We start from the raw sequence: 16,746 nt of genomic DNA, 5'->3' as shown, positions 1-16,746 counted from the left end.
GGGAGGGCTTCCAAATGAAAAGCCACCTCTGTGGCAGAGCTCCTGCCCCTGCCCCCAGCACAGAAAGTCAACGAAACTGGATCTAACTCACCCGGGTCAGGCTTGCTACCATCTTTGTGATCTTGGGAAGCCACTGCCTCTTGGAGCCTCAGTTTCCCTATATGTGCAGTTATTCCTTGTTCTTTCTGGAGTTGGGATGCTTCCAATGTTACCAACTTTCTCAGGGCCAGGCAGGTGGCACAATAACAGAACCAAAATAGGTGGCTTTTTTGGGGTCTTTTTTGGGGGTCTTTGAGTCTGTAACACCTATTCTCCACAGTATTAAACAATGAAATGGTAACATTTGTTCTTTTTTGCAAAGGGACTCTTGTCTGTCTTCCCATCCTTTATTTTAAAAATTATCTTTGATAGAATGCGTTCAAAAATTATCATTTTTAAGTGTGTGTCTGTATGTGGGTGTGTGCATGTGTGAATGCAGGGACCTGAGGAGGACAGAATTATTGAATGCCCTGGAGCTGGAGTTCCAGGAGGTTGTGAACCACCTGCTGTGGCTATTGGAAAAGGAATTTGGGTCCTTTTTAAGAACAGGGTACCCTCTTAACTGCTGAGCCATCTCTCCTCCCATAGAGTACACTTAATTTATTCTTTGACAATTTCATACATGTAAACAATGTATCTTGATCACATCTACCTCCAACCTTGGTCTAAATTTTAGTTTTTATTATTATTGTGTGTGTGTACATGCTGGTGTATGTGTGCATGCATGACACACACATGTAGAGACACAGGACAATTTTGTGGAGTCATGTCTTTCCTTCTACCCTTATGTGGGTTATAGGGATTGAACTCTGGTCATCAGGCTTAGAGGCAAATGCCTTAAGGGACTAAGTCATCTTGATGCCCCCCCCCCCACACACTTCACCATCCTTTTGATGGGCGAGCCAAAAGTCTTCACTGAGAACAAGAATGGAATGGAAACATGACCTATTATTCATTTGCCAATCATTAATTCATTTCCTCATTCTTATCCACACCACTGAGCATACTTCCTACTTCATGGTTCACACCTAGCCTGGGGTATTCGAAGATGAGTAAGGCCCACCATGTCAAGGCCTGTGGAGATGAGTAAGTCCCACCCATTTCCTTAGCTCACAGGTCAGCCAGTGAGAAACATATAGAAATAGGGACCTTGTATACAATGGCCAAAAGGACTTTTAGAGCCAGGCGTGCCAGCTTAGAAGTTGAAAAGCTGAGAGAAGAGAGGAATGTTGGAGAGTTCGAGGTCAGCCTGGCTATGGGGGAAGACCAGTCAACACAAAACAAAACAGAAGCCGAAAAGGAATTCTACAGAGACAATAAAAGCATAAAGTCTAACGAAATACCCTTATCATCCCCTCTCTACTATTAGATCTTGACCCAGGCCACTTAAAAATCAGGTCAATATCGGTTTTTGAAAATAGCTGTGGAGGGGGCTGTAGCTCTGAGGCAGGGCACTTGCCTAGTGTATTTGAGGCCCTGAGTTTGAGCCCCGTCATCTAAATAAATACAATAAAATAGCTGGGTGGTGGTAGCATACACCTTTAATCCCAGAACTAGGTAGGCAGAGGCAGGTACATCTCTGTGAATGAAATACACACACTCTCTCTAAAAATATATACATACATACATATATATATATATACACACACAAGTATATATATATATATATATATATATATATACACATACACACATACACATATGCATATTTGTGTGTGTATTTGCATATTCCAAAAACACAATCTTATGTTTCCTCCATGATTATTAGTGCTGCTCTCAGCCCTGTTTAGAGAGACATCTTCCCAAAGTTGGTGGCAGTGAGTGAGCAGACCCAGAACTGGGAGGAGCACTTAGAAGTGATGGACGAGTCCTGAATGGGACATCTGTGTCAACTGCCTTGGAAGGTTTGGAAGGCTCAGGGGGCACTGAAGAAGATGGAGCTGAAAGAATGTGAGGGCTGGAAGATGGGGTGTGGGCTGTGACGCGCTGTCTTCTGGGCATGGTGTGCATGCCGCACTCATGAACTCTGCACCTGGGGTTACCTACACCTGATGAGCCAGGCCAGCAGGCTGGACTAACTGGACTCAGTGGGTTACATACACAGGTTTGTGGGGGTGGGGGGTGGGGACAGCCATGAGGTGGATGAAGACATGTTGGAGGGTGTCCGGAGAGACAGAGAAGAGTGTACTGGAGTGGATGGGACCAAGATATATTGTGTACCTGTATGAAGTAGTCAAAGGATAAATAAAAAAATACTTTAAATATTAAAAAATAAATGAAATTTTAGAAATGTTTATCTACTCAACAGAAGAGAAAATTGGCCATGAACTATGATTTTTTTTTTGTCAGTGTGTTTACTGCCAAGACCAGTTATTAGTTTATTTAAGAAAGGTTTCTGACTTAATTAGTGGAATCTATGGTGGTGAGGAAGCAAGATGTATTTGAATTGCCACTAGCCTTGTTTGCCATGGATATATGCCAGTGACGAACAGGAAGAAAGTGAAATACATGAACATAAATACAGGGCTGGCAGGGTTGGAGAGATGGCTGAGAGGTTAAGAGCACTGGTTGCTCTAGCAGAGGACCTGGGTTCAGTTCCCAGCACCTACATGGTGGCTCACAAGCATCTGTAACTCTGGTTATAGGGGATTTGATGTCCTCTTCTGGCTCCTCAAGCACCAGGCACACATGCAGTGTACAGACACACATTCAGGCAAAACACACATAAAATAAAAAGAAAAAGAAAGACCTTGCTTATAAAACAAATAAATAAACATAGGGCTGGTGAGATGGTTCAGTGGGTAAATTCATTGTCACCAACCCTGATGACCTGAGTTTGATCTCTAGGACTCATATGATGGAAGGAGAGAACCAACTATGGCAAGTTGTCCTCTGACCTCCACATGGACATATGAGCCTATACCTACACACAACAGATAAATGGATATAAGAAAAAATAAAAATGAGTATATAATATAAAGCCCCAGTTTAATCTGGGAATGAAAGTTTTCCCTCAAAATAGTGGAAAAAAACCAGAGGTGAACCCTTCCAATGAATATTTCATTCACTCATTCCACTATTAAAGTAAAGCACTGAAGGGGGATTCAATTTCACGATCTTCCTGGAGGCCAGAGGCAAAATGACAGGATGCTGACAATGGACTCAGGCAATAGAATGGTCTATTGGCTGGGAACTAAATATATTCTCACAAACAGTAAAGCAGCCAATCAGATGGGTGATGAGGCTAGCCCACTACACGCCAAACCATCCAGGCTAAACTAATCCCCAAAATAACAACTCAAAAACTACTGTAATAGGGATTTTTTTCTCTGAAGGAAGAATAATTGAAAAAATGTTTTCTCAGGAAGTCCCCAAACATGTTAAGGCAGGATATTTCCTTGTATATATGTGTGTGTTCATATGTGGCTCTGTGTACATGCATAAGTGTGTTTCCATATGCATGTCTCTGCGTGTTTGTGTGTGTGTTTCTGTGAGTGTGTATATATATATATGTGTGTGTGTGTGTGTGTGTGTGTGTGTGTGTGTGTGTGTGTATGTCTTTCTTTGTGTATGTGTGTTTATCATGTGTTTCTGTATATGTGCATACCTGTGATTCTATGTGTGTATATGCCTGTCTCTGTGTGTGTGTGTGTGTGTGTGTGTGTGTGTGTGTGTGTGTGTGTCTGTTCTTTTGGGGAGAGAAAGAAGAAATTTAAACTGGGTGTACATTATACAGGAAAAATGCACCTGTATGTAACACTGGATAGAACATGTGTACAGAGTAATTGATTCTCCTGCACCAGCTCTCCAGCACTTGCTCTACTCCTACACCCTCCTCTGCTGAGGACCCATGTATTTATGAATGTTGGCAAGCAATGACAATGCTGGTTCGGGTTGGCTTGCCTGTTAAGCCACTGTAGATAGCCAGGCAGCCTCTGAGAGTACAATGGATCCACTGTACAGGGCTCATGCAGTAAAGAGAGTGTCAAATGGTGACTAGGTTTCCTGGGCTTTGGCTAAGAACAGGTAAAATGTAAGTGCTTACTTGAATCACTTCTTGTCATTAAGGAAACAAAGCTTCCCCAGCTTGGTTTTTTGAGACAAGAGTTTCTCTGTGTAGCCCTGGCTGCCTTGGAACTTGCTCTGTAGACCAGGCTGGCCTCAAACCCAGATCCTCCCGTCTCTGCCTTCCGAGTGGTGGGATTAAAGGTGTGCACCCACATTTTCTGGCTATTAGATGAACAAAGATCTCATAGAAATTCCTACCCTGTCACAACCCTTCCCCAGGGAAGAAAGTCCTCTTATCATTAAGAGTTCTACTCCACTCTGACTCCATCAGCTCTGGATCAACACCATATGGGAATGTGCTTGGCATGGCTGCCTGGGTGATGATGACTCAGGAGAGGAGCAGGACACTTTTATTTCATACAAGGAAATACATTTATTGTTTTGTCTTCAGAAATGACCATTTGTACCAATCAGAAGCAAGCTGACAAGATGGGAAAGAAACTTCTATGCACAGATAATTCTTGGACTTCCTGGAAGGACTGTGGCCAGGCTTCCCGATCAGAGCACCTCAGGCACACCCCCAGGATTAATAGACACAAGAGTTAACTGATTTAAGTGCCCCTCCCCCTTAACTTTACATTTACATTCCCCCTTGAATTCTGGGAAAATCTGTGCTTGCTGCAGCTGGTCCTGTCTTCAGCATCACGTGTGTCTCTCAGGGGAGGATTTCTAGTGGGTGGGATTTTCACCATCACACCTGGCTCCACGCTCATGGCATCAGAACTGCTGTGACAGAACAAGCTGTCACCCTGATGAAGACCATTTCAGATGCTGGTCTTGGACTGAAATGGCATTGAGGCTGGCAGTGTGACTCAGTGGGAAGACCCTGGGTTTGACGTTCTGCACCTAAACAAATAAACAACAGATCTAGGCAAGTCTACTTCTGTTGTTGTTCTGGGGACCAAACCCAGGGTTTTGGGCTTGTTAGGTAGGAAATCCCCAACCCTACCCTGTGTCTACAGGAAATAATACATACACCTCTTGGTGGAGCTATCTAGTGCTAAACACAAGAGAAAATTTTCTTTGGTGTCTTTAGGTACTGGTTTGGTATCTAAAGAGTACCAAACCAGTACCACAGTACCAGGCTAGTTTGGTACTCTTTGGGTACATAACCCAGGCTGGCCTCCAACTCAAAATTATCCTGTCTCAGCATCCTGAGTCCACTATCATGCCTAGTGAAGGGCTTTCTAACTCTACACATTCTCAGCCTGACTCAGAAGGGACATCTAAATAACAGAATGGAATAGTAGTTACATTCTCCATTATACCCCTAAAACTATGCTTCTCTAAGTTTCTAAGACCAAAACAAAACAAACAAAGAAATAAAACAGTGACAAAGAGAGCAGAAGCAACATTAGAAACAGAGAAAAAGGAGATTTTAAAAAAAATGAAATATAAGAGATACATAAAAATGCCACAATAAAAACTCATTGCTTTGTAACATTAATCCAAAAAATAATTTAAGAAAAAAATCCATCATGATTCCTCATAATATTGAAATAAAGTTGATGACCAAATAAAGTACATCAGGGCTGAATTCAGAAGCTGGATAGGGCATGTCAACCTATCCCAGTACTGGGGTCATGATATTTTTCACATCCCTCATAGTAGAAGGGTATCCAGGAACGTGTCAACTTCAACTGCTTCAGTTCTTTGTCCCAGCCTTGAGACAAACCTACAGCGTCTGTTTTGAATATGCATATCTGGCTCCTCAGCTTGCCTAGAAAGTGCCATTCATTTATTGACACCAGTAACTATTTTGAAAAATTGACCGTGACCTTCCAACTGTGTCTAACACATCAAAGTTAAACAGCTTAACATCAAAACCAGTCTGGTTCTCTTAAATCTGCATTGTAAACACTGACAGGGACAGACTGCCAAATGAGAAAAAGTTTCTTAACTCCTTGTGGAGCAAAAACGAAAAACTAAAACCAAAACCAAAACAGTGCTTCAGGAACACACAGCATTAAAATTAACACCCTAATTAATCCAAAGCGAGGATGTTTATTCCAAAAGATGTCTTCCTCCAACTTCTTGGGATGGGGTCAAATGCAAGCCCCTCTAGTTTTCCCCCAGATTTGTCATCAATGAATGAATCCCCCAGCTGGAACTTCATAGTAAAGAGATGCGAAGTCAGCCTGCTGTTTACAAGAGGTGAGGCGCTAATCTAAGCTCCACAAGGCCCTTGGCCAGCCCTTGAGATCCATGTCTTTTACTCCCGGGCCCATCACATGATCCCCCTTCCAGCGTCCGGGAACTCAACCCTCAGGAAGACCTCGGGTTCATAGAAGTGGAACATCGGTGTCCAGGTGTCAGCATTGCTGCTGTCCCCACCCAATGCCACTGGGACCCAGGCTGCTGGTGTTTTTCCCCAGGCGCCTGCCTGGCTTGCCAGGTCAGAAAGCTACACTCACGCTCTACACGCTCTCGTGGTACCCCGCTCTTCGGTGCTGGCCCTGTGCTCTGGGTCCCTCAGCCCACACCCGTTTGTCTTGTCATTTCGTGAGGACCCCTCCTGCCCCCAGCTGTCCTAAACTTTCTTGAGGTCCTCTTCACATCCATTGAGAGGGCACCGTTTTCAGAACCACTGCCCTGGCCTCCCTTGAGGTTCTTTGCTTATTCTCTTGTAAGTCTCTCTTGGGTCCCCCTCCTTCATTCCGCTGCCTGGGTTCTCTCAAGTTCATTTGCTCAATCTGCAGTCTCGGTCCCTCTTAGTGTCTCCTCCGCTCATCCCACGGTTCCGGTCCCTCTCTGGGTCCGGTCCGTTCTTCTCACTGGACCATCTGGGGCTGATCTCCTCGTTCATCCCGCCGTCGCAGTCTCTCCGGGGTCCTCTCGCTCATCCCACTGGCCCGGGTCCCTCTCCAAGTCTCCTCTTTGATCCCACTGCCCACTCCCGTCTTGGGGTCCCCTTGCTCACCTGCGGTATTTCTCGGTGCCCTCTCATCTTGCTTTCCCCATTCCTCTCGGAGTCCCCTCTCACCCACGGTCCCACTCGGAGTCCCCTCCTCACTCCCCGTCCCGGTCCTTCCCGGTCCCCCGAAGCACTGGCAGATCCGCTAGCTAGCAACTCCTCTCCCGGGATGCTCGTGACCGCTGCGCCGGGTCCCCGCGCCGGGACTCCGGCTGTCACTCTGGCGCCCGCGCTCTCACCTCAGCGTTGTCACCCGTGGCCCGGACGCCGCGCGCCTCCTCTCCCTCGTGCCCCGAGTCGCTCTCGTGTTGGCTCCTCACGTGCTGGGTCCCCACGTGCAGCCTCCGCTCGAGAGCCCGCGTCGCGCCCCACTCTCCACGCAGGACCCTGGCTGCCGCCGCTGCTGCTGTCCGAGGTGCGGCTCCGCCAGGGGTGGCCAATCGCACCCGACTGCGCGGAGCGCGCCCCGCCCCCGCTCGGCCCCGCCCTCGACCCCGCCCCCAGCCGCACTCTGATAGGCTCTCTATTGACCTTCCCTGATCCCAGGCCTCGGGGGGGTTCTTGCCTCATATAGGCGTTCTATTAGACTTCCCTGGGAAGGCCGACCGGTCGATGGATCCAGGGGATTGGCGGATCTGGGGGAGTGGGCGGGTCCAGTGGGGGCGGGGCTCTCTTAAACGCGGAAGCTCTCTCAAATTGTGTTACCCGTGGCCCTCTAGGGTGCGGCCAGGCTTGTTTGTGCAGCACAGGGGTCAGAGTTCGTGGCTCTCTTCCCCATGCCTTGCCTTTTCTTGGGAGACCACCGTGGGAGAGCTTGTGGGACGGACCCGATCTCTTAGGTCTCTCGCTTAGGTCTTTCGCAACTCCTAGTCTCCCCCCCCTCAAGGCAAGCTTTCCTCCTGGGGGCTTGTAAATATTTCCTAGGTCTCAGACAGGGGGATGGCGTTTTCTTGCCTTGCGTTCAGTGGACGTCAGTTTACTGATGGAAAGGAGAGAAAAAAAAAAAAGCAAAACCCAAAAAACTGTAGACCAGATAAACACTCTATACAGCTAAGTACTTAACGCGGTCTGGACACATTTTGAAAAGTCAAGTCTTTCCATTCGTGGCGCGATGTGATGTGAACACCAATAACTAATAACTCTGCAGGCAGAGGCAGGAAGATCGCCTCAAGTTTGAGTTCAACCTGGGGTAGATAGCTAGACCCTGTCACAGAAGAAAAAAAAAGTGAAAAAAGAAATAATCATTTCGTGAGTTTTGATTATTATTGTTGTACAAGGATCTGGGGTAGGGAACCCCGTTAACTTTGGCAAGGTTCCAGCAAGCATATTCAGTTGAACCTCTTTCAGGGCCACAGGCTTTCAGGAACCAAAGGTGGAAGGACACTGAGTTCTGACCCCAAGTGCACCCTGCAATAACCTGGATCCGTCCTGAGCCACGCTGAAGCATAGTGTTTGCCAGGGATTAAAGTGCACCAGGACCAGTCTCATATTTTTGTGGAAATGGCTGTGTTGCTTCAGTTAACGGTAGAAGCTCAAAATAGCTTTCTGCAGGGGCACATTTTCACCCTAGGCCTTGGCAGACGTAGACACGCCTTATCGCTAAGTAAATGCTCTACAAACTTTTTTTTTCTTATTTATTTGTTTATCTAAGATTGGGTCTCACTGTGTAGCCCTAGAACTCTGCGTAGATAGTTTGGCCTTGGACTCAGAGATCTATCTGCCTGTCCCTGATGTGTGGTGGCCACCACACTTACCCCTCCCCCTTTTTAAAAAAGCATGTCATAAAACTGCTCTTTTCCCAAATTTGCATACTAAACTTTGTTTGCAAATCAAACTTCATCCCAACCACTGGGCACCCTTAAAATCTGGATGGTGGGAACACAGAGGCTTCCTGAGAAGGCCTGAAGTTGTGAACACAGGGCTCCAGGGTTTGAGTTTCAGGTCAAACTCTGAGGTAGGTATTTACTAAGCAGACTGACTGAGTACCATATTAGGGAGAGAAGCAGTGGTGGACTTTAAGGGGTGAAACTTGATTTTGAAGAAAACTTAGGCTTTATAGGCAAAGTTGGCTTATGGAACAAATAAATAAATAGATAAATAAAAGAATAAAAGTTGGCCAAGCCTAAAGTCACAAAGGGTTTTTAAAATGTAGTTTCCCTGTTCCAGAAGAGCATTTAATACATAAATTGCTCATTGGGCCAGCTCTGCTGTCTCCATGGAAGAAAAGGGGTAACTGTCATCACCCAGGTTTGTGTCTTTGTTATACACATACAACAGAAACCCATGACTATTAACGAAGGACAAGCAATCAGGGAGACAGAAATAAAAGCAAGCAAGATTACAAGAGAAGGGCCCAGCTTCTTGTAACCATTTAGTAACAAAACCAACTACTTTTTGATTCATTGTATCAATGAATTCTGATTTCAAAAATGTTGCCCTTCATTTTCCCCCCTTTGCTTTGTGAATAGCATTACTAATGGGAGCTCCAGTCCCTCAACGTGGAGTTAAGATAGTAGAGGTGATCCAACTCCAACAGCGGGTGGATACACACACACACACACACACACACACACACACACACACACACACACACACACACACACACACACACACACACACACTGACCTCATCCTCTGCAGGAGAGACCCCTCTGCAAACCTCTACTGAGGATGAGCTTGAAGAAAGACTCTTCTTACTGGGAAGGGGTTTCAGATCCTGGGACTTCTGGGAAACGCATCCAGCATTGCATTCTGGAAATTCTTGCATTTTACACAGAGGAAATATCTCTTACAAAGAGAACCAAGACTTAATTAAAACAAGGTAGTAAATGGGAGATGTCAGAATGAATGGGACCCAAAACAAGTGTTCTCCATTTTAGAAGTCTCTCTGGGGCCAATTTAATAAATTTGATCACAAAGGCTGTGAGAATCAGAAAGACTGTGTATTGGGTTCCACCCTGCCTTTCACTGCATTCTCGTCTGCCTGGATTTGTTACTTCTTCCGTTTTTCAGTGCAGATTTGAGTCAACTGAATGGTGTTACTGTGGCCACATCATCCCCACCTCCCCGCATTAGGAATTGAAGCTAGGGTTTCCAGCATACCAGGCAAGTGTTCTACCCAGCAGCATCCATGGCCCTTGTTTTTATTTTGTTTTCAGATATGGTCTCACTAAGCTGGCTGACCTTGATCTTGCTGTCCCTCCTGCTTTTATTTTCAAGAGTAGCTGGGATTATAGTCTTGACCCACTAAGCAGAGCCCACTTTTATTTATTTATTTAGGTTTTTCTAGACAATGTTTCTCTGTGTCGCTTTGGAGCCTGTCCTGGAACTTGCTTTGTAGACAAGGCTGGCCACATAGAGATCCACCTGCCTCTGCCTCCTGAGTCCTGGGAATTAAAGGCCTGCACCACCACTGACAGGCTTTTTTTTTTTTTTTAATTTAAAGCAAAACTGTAATACTGCGTTTCCCTTTTGGGGCGGTGGGGTGGGGTGAGGTACACAGCCAGGCAAATTAACAAATGCAGAAACTCTGTCTTCTTGCCTTTTTGTGTTTGTTCTCAATTCAGGATTTCTCTGTATGGCCCAGGCTGTCCTGGAACTCCTTTTGTAGACCAGGCTGGCCTCGAACTCAGAGATCTGCCTGCCCTGTGCTGGTACTACAACAGTGCGCCTCTATGCCCAGCGTTGGCTTTTGAATTTTAGCCAACGTATTTCCTGTAGGGAAATGCTTTATTTGCTCACTTGAAAATGAGCAGGTTAACTAGTTACTGGGTTAGGCAAAAGTACCTTAGAAATTATATTCGAGGAAACAGGAGGCAGCAGTCCCATGGGCAGCCTGGCTATGTAATTCTAAACTGATGCCACCGTTTTTTCTTATTTTTTTTTTTTTTATGGAGAATGATAGCTCTTTGATCATTTGTCAAATCAGGAAAACAGCTTACCCGGTAAATCTATTCAAAAGGAAGCACGAGGGAGGCCTGGGTACACTGGACACATAGGTTCACTGGACTCGGGGACGGAATGGCAGCAACTTGCCTTTAATTCTTAAGCCCCATTAAGGCAAGGGTGGAAGCAGACTCCTCATTTTCTGTATCACACACACTCTGGCTATCTAGGCTTCCACACCCACCAAAGGAACTGTTGATTTCGTTCATCTGCTTGAATAACAGACCTTGCCACCCATTCAGGGCTTTGCAAAGCCTCCGCCCATCAGGTCGCTTCCATCTCCACACACACTTTAGTTTTGACTCCGGGCGCCGCCTGGCGGCCGTCTCCGGAAGTGTCCTCCCAACCTCGGGGTCCTGACCGCAGGCAGGGCTGCCCACGGATATGCCTGACTTCAGCGACACCTCCCTTCGCCCCTCCCCCGTGGCCGGCCGATCGAGCATTCTAAAGACGACGATGAAGGAGGCGCTGCTTTGTGAGAGAACGTGGAGCCCGGCGTCTCACCCCTCGCCTCGAGGATGGCGGGATCAGGCTGTCTCCGGGCAGCCTCCGACCCGGAAGTGGCCGTCCGCGCGAGGCCCCCGTTGCCCAGCGCGGGCGCCGGGGGCGGAGCTCGGCACCAAGGGGCACCGGGTGTCCGCGGCTGTGGCTCCGCGAGGTGGGGGCCGTCCGGGGCGCAGCCAGGCGGCCGCGATCTCCGCGGGACACATAGGCGGCCCGAGCGACGAGCGAGGAGCTGGAGAGCGCCGAGGACGACGAGCGCAGCTGCCGGGGCCGCGAGTCCGACGAAGGTGCGGCCCGGGCTGGGATCGGAGCCCGGGGGCCTAGGGGGCAGGGGGCAGAAGTCGCCAGAGCTCTTGAGAACCAGGGGTCCCTTTAAGATTGTGTTCCCGTTCGGTGTCTGAGCTCCTTTCTGGGTGGCGGGGGAGAAAGTCATACTTCGGAGTGCACTTGGGTCTCAGTGATGCCCAGCGTCTCTCCTCGAAATGCTTAACCCCCTAGCTCCACTTGGGGACCTGGAACCAGCCGGGTGTAAGTATTCGTGTGGCTGGCACCCACCCCGGCTTTTGTGGCCTTAAGCTGCCCAGCGGCTTGTTTACCCACCTACTTGCAGGGTAGTATGGAGTCCTCACTTCCTGGGTAGGTTAAATGAAATCCGCTCTGCCTCTGTGAAGTGGAAGCATGGGAGTGGGGGGAGGTCGGGATTCGTCTTCAGTCCCCGAGTGTTTTGCATCTGCGTTATCGCTCCTCGGGTCTTCACTTCTCAGTCTGGACTTTGTTTACTGAGGAAGGAGCCAGCTAAGTGGGGGAGAAGCTAGGTAGAGAGGTGGAGACGGAGGGGAACCGGGGAGGCCTTTGAGTGGAGTGTAGGATTCTGGCACAAAGTCGGGCTGTAAAAAGCAAAAGCTACTTCAACTGTCTGCTAGGAGTATCGTCTTGCTCCTCTTAGTCTCTCTAGTTCTAAGGGACATAGCTGACTGGCTCTAGACAGGACCTCTGTGAAAGTGTCTCCCGACCCCCCCCCCCAAAAAAAAAAAGCGGCGTTCGCGGAGCAGAAAGTTGAAGGAACTGATTGCTTTTGGTTTAACTGAAGGCAAGGCTTTTAAACCAGGGATTTCGAAATGTGAAACGCTGCATTGCTTTTAATGACCACGAGGGGGCGATGTGAAGACAAAATTTGATCCCCTTGGATGTAGGGGCTATTGGATTCACCTATTTGCTCAAGACCTGTTTAAATTATTATTATTGTTGTTATTATTATTATTATTGTTGTTGTTGTTGTTATATATGGGGGCCTATAGAAATGGTTCATCCGTTTAGGGCGCTTGCTGATTTTTTTCAGAGGATCCGGGTTTTGATCTCGCGCACTGTCTATATGCAACTCCAGCTCCAAGGGCTCTAGTGCCTGCTGACCTCTGTGGGTACCAGGCAAGTTAAGTGGTGCACCCACATGCAGATGAAGCATTCATATACATAAAACGAAATAAATATAATTGAAAATGTTTTTTTAGTTAATTAATTTTTGTTTATGTGTATGTCTATGTGTCTGAGTTTATATGCACCACGTATGTACAGTTGCCCTTTGAAACCAGAAGAGGGTGCCAGATTTCCTGGAACTGGAGTTACTGGACAGTATAAACCATTTGATGTGGATGTTGGGGAACCAATCCCTATCCTCTGCAAAGAACAGCTTTCTTAACTGTACTAAGCCACGCCTCCAGCCCCTATTTTTGGCCATGCAAGTTTTGGATCAATTTTTCAATTTTATTTATTCATTTGTTTGTTTGCTTGTTTGTTTGGTTTTTTGAGATAGGGTTTCTCAGTGTGACAGCCCTAACTGTCTTGGAACTAGCTATGTAGACCAGGCTGGCCTCGAACTAACAGAGACCCACATGTCCCTGCCTCCAGAGTGCTGAGATTAAAGGCAAGTGCCACCATCACCTGGCTTGGACAATTTTTTAAAAATGATCTTCTTTCCTCCCCACCTCCCTTTTTTTAATCTGTTAACTTTGAAAACATATCAGTTTTTAGAACTGAATTTGCTGTGGGGACGGCCTCCTTTTTACCGTTTATATCTAATGTGTGGTGGGATGGGCATGTACGCACCCAGGTCCTCTCTGCACACCATTGCTGTGTGGCCTCCATCAGGTCTGCCTGTCTGCTGTGACCTCTTCCTGATTGTATGTCAAACAAAAGCAGATACTCAGCATAAATCCAAGATGCAAAAGGCATTGGCATTTTCTTCTTTGTTTTAACCACATTTACTGCACTTATTTTTGCTAGTAGGTTCATGCAGACCCGAAGTGGGTAGAAATTTATTATTCTCCCAGATGCCCATTAATTATGCTGTCACGATACCAGTTCTGTGACTTTTGATCTCAGCCGTCATTTCTTCCCTCATTTCACGCAGACACTGAGGACGCCAGTGAGACAGACCTGGCGAAGCACGATGAGGAAGACTACGTGGAGATGAAGGAGCAGTGAGTCCGGCTTTATGCCTTTTCCCTCTGGAATACAGAGTCGATTCAGTCTTCATAGAGACCCTGATTGTGACCTTAGTGTTTGCAAAGCTCACATTTCCTCATAATCTCCCCCCCTGGTCACATCTAAGAGTCTTCACCTGTTATGGGCTCTTCTGCCGGTATGCTAGCAAGAGCCATGATTGAAATAATGGGGGAGGGGGTGTGATGAGGCCATCATAGATCTGATTTGAAAGCTGGTGCCCAGAGAAATGGGTATCTTGCAGGCCCCTAGGCTGCATATTGTTGGCAATACTCTAGGTGTCCTGAGAATTCAGGAAAGCTGGGGTTGGAGCATTCTTTGAACTCTTCCTGCCATCCGTTCTGTTTGCTCTCACACATCCTCACTTAAGCCCCTCCTTTGTCTTCAGCCATGGTCACATGCGCCCAGAGAAACTAAAGCCCTGTGTGCTTTTTTTGGGTGGAGTGGGGGAAATGATTTTGAGACCAGGCTAGCCTCCAGCTCACAGGGTGCTGGGATTAAAGGTGTGCACCGCCACACCTGGCTTTGCTCTTTTTCTTTTTTTCTTCCTTCCTTCCTTCCTTCCTTCCTTCCTTCCTTCCTTCCTTCCTTTCTTTCTTTCTTTCTTTCTTTTCTGTTTTTTGTTTTGTTAAAATAAAGAAAAACATGAGCCTGGTGTTAGTGGCAGAGGCAGGAGGATCTCTGTGAGTTCCAGGCCAGCCTGGTCTATAGAGCTAGTTCCAGGACAGACTCCAAAACAATACAGAGAAACCCTGTTTTGATTTTTTTTTTTTTTTTTTTTTTTTTTTTTGGTTTTTCGAGACAGGGTTTCTCTGTGGCTTTGGAGTCTGTCCTGGAACTAGCTCTTGTAGACCAGGCTGGTCTCGAACTCACAGAGATCCGTCTGCCTCTGCCTCCCAAGTGTGGGATTAAAGGCGTGCGCCACCAATGCCCGGCGAAACCCTGTTTTGAAAAAACCAAAAAAAAAAAAAAAAAAAAAAAAAAAGAAAAGAAAAAAGAAAGAAAGAAAGAAAGAAAGAAAGAAAGAAAGAAAGAAAAAGAAAAATACTAGCAACCGCCAACAAGAAACAAACCTGGCTCTTGCCATGTTGCCACACTGGTCTCAAACTTTTGGGCTCCAGTTGTCCTTCTGCATCAGCCACCCACAGAGCTGGGGCTACAGGTGCCTGCCACTGTTCTGCCCCAAACTTTATCTGTGTCCAGGAAAGATGAGTTAGCCAGAGGGTATCACTCCATGGTTCAAAGTTATCTGGAAATCATTTTGTCACCCAGGGGTGCCCTGAACTCATCACAACCCTTCTGCTTCATACTCCTGAGTGCTGGATTACAGGTTGTGAGGCATTAGCCCAGTTTTTAGAAAGTGGTGATTGGCTCTATTTTGAGGCCCTGTTGGATCTATCTTGAGACCCTGTTGGGTCTGTCTTGGGACCCTTCCGCTCCTATAGGGCAGGTGGTCCACGTTTCTGACCCCCAGAGTCTCCTTTAAACAATGTGCTTGGCCACCTCTGGAATCTGACATTTTCTAGCTTTTGAACCCAAAGGAGCAACTCTGCCAGGTGTGGTCAGTGCTGAAACAAGGTTACATGAATAATTCATACATGTGTATTCTCAGTTGTGTCCCGGAACTCTGCCTGGCCTTTCTACTTTGCCAGCTTTTTACTGGTGGCATCTGGTGGCTTGTTTGAAATGGGTTGTCACAGACTCTTCTAGGATGTGATCACAATGGATCTGGTGTCGTCCCCGCTCCCCTTCCTTTATCATTCTGCAAGCATTCCATTTCTGAGAGGGCTCAGTGGCAAGAATTGGCTACTCCCTCTGTGTAGTGGGGCTTGGGTTCCACAGACTTCTCAGACACATGCCTTCTGGGCATCTCCCCATCTACCTCTTGTCCTTATCATGTTTCAGAAACAGTTTTTTTTTGTTTGTTTGTTTTTGTTTTTTTTAATAAAGATCCATTTATTTTTCTTTTTTGTGTATGGGTGTTTTACCTGCATGTTGTGTACCACATTTGCAGTGCCCTAGGAGGCCAGAAGAGGGCATTGGATCCCGTGGAACTGGAGTTACAGACTGCTGTCTTCTGCCACATAGGGGCAGGAACTGAACCCTGTCCTCTGGAAGGGCAGCCAGTGCTCTTAACCCCTGAGCCACCTCTCCAGCCTCCTCAGCAGCAGTTTCAGAGATGCTTTGCTTGATCTTGTCTCCTTCATGCTTACTAAGCTAGGCAGCCATTGTGATGAAAGCTGAACACTCTTAGTCGTGATGAATATGAGCTCATTAGGGTTTGTCATGATAGAGGGGTTGGGATGGGGCCCTCAGGCCTGTCACTGTTCTGAAAAGAGGTGTCTTGCATTTGCCAGTCTTCTTGAGGAATGAAAAGGTCTTGTTTGAAGGGTGTTCTCTTAAGCCTTTGTTGTTGCTGTTTATCACTGGGAAGTTGGGGGCGTTTTCCATGTCGAGGCAAAAGTATCACCCCAGCCCGGGACTCACAGCTCAGACAGACTTGTTAGTGTGTGTGGTTGCCTGTAACACCTCTGTGTGAGTGTTGAGAAGAAGAGGTCACATTGCTCAGTGTGTCTGTGCTCTGCCCACCTGGGGCTGCACAGCCATCCTTCATTTTAACTTTTGAGCCTCAGTTGGCATTGTGTTTCTGATCCTGAAAATGCAGAAGCTTTATAGTGACAACCAAGGTTGGCTGTAGACTTCATGCTTATACACTGTGCTGTCTGTAGAGGAGGTATGCTAAGGATGTTTCCTTATTCCACCAGCCACGATCCTTTT

The 16,746-nt window shown here is 46.9% G+C and overlaps 2 protein-coding genes across 3 annotated transcripts in view; one reads left to right on the top strand and one right to left on the bottom strand.

Annotated features, from left to right (window-relative positions):
- The window catches only part of Taok3 (TAO kinase 3), a 162,544-nt gene extending 155,078 nt beyond the window's left edge, over positions 1 to 7,466 (bottom strand). For both annotated transcript variants that reach the window (XM_027414189.2, XM_027414190.2), the window contains exon 1: positions 7,261 to 7,466. The gene's annotated coding sequence lies outside the window, so the exon portion shown is untranslated. The remainder of the gene's footprint in view (positions 1 to 7,260) is intronic.
- A 3,883-nt stretch (positions 7,467 to 11,349) lies between these two features.
- Positions 11,350 to 16,746, top strand: part of Suds3 (SDS3 homolog, SIN3A corepressor complex component) — a 28,570-nt gene continuing 23,173 nt past the window's right edge. Inside the window, exons 1-3 of the mRNA XM_027413785.1 lie at positions 11,350 to 11,598; positions 11,678 to 11,756; positions 13,877 to 13,946. Coding sequence (XP_027269586.1) covers positions 11,350 to 11,598; positions 11,678 to 11,756; positions 13,877 to 13,946 — 398 coding nt within the window. The remainder of the gene's footprint in view (positions 11,599 to 11,677; positions 11,757 to 13,876; positions 13,947 to 16,746) is intronic.

Source organism: Cricetulus griseus, chromosome 4 (assembly GCF_003668045.3).
Source record: "Cricetulus griseus strain 17A/GY chromosome 4, alternate assembly CriGri-PICRH-1.0, whole genome shotgun sequence".
NCBI classification, from domain to species: Eukaryota; Metazoa; Chordata; class Mammalia; order Rodentia; family Cricetidae; genus Cricetulus; species Cricetulus griseus.
This window is presented reverse-complemented; position numbering and strand designations above follow the sequence as displayed.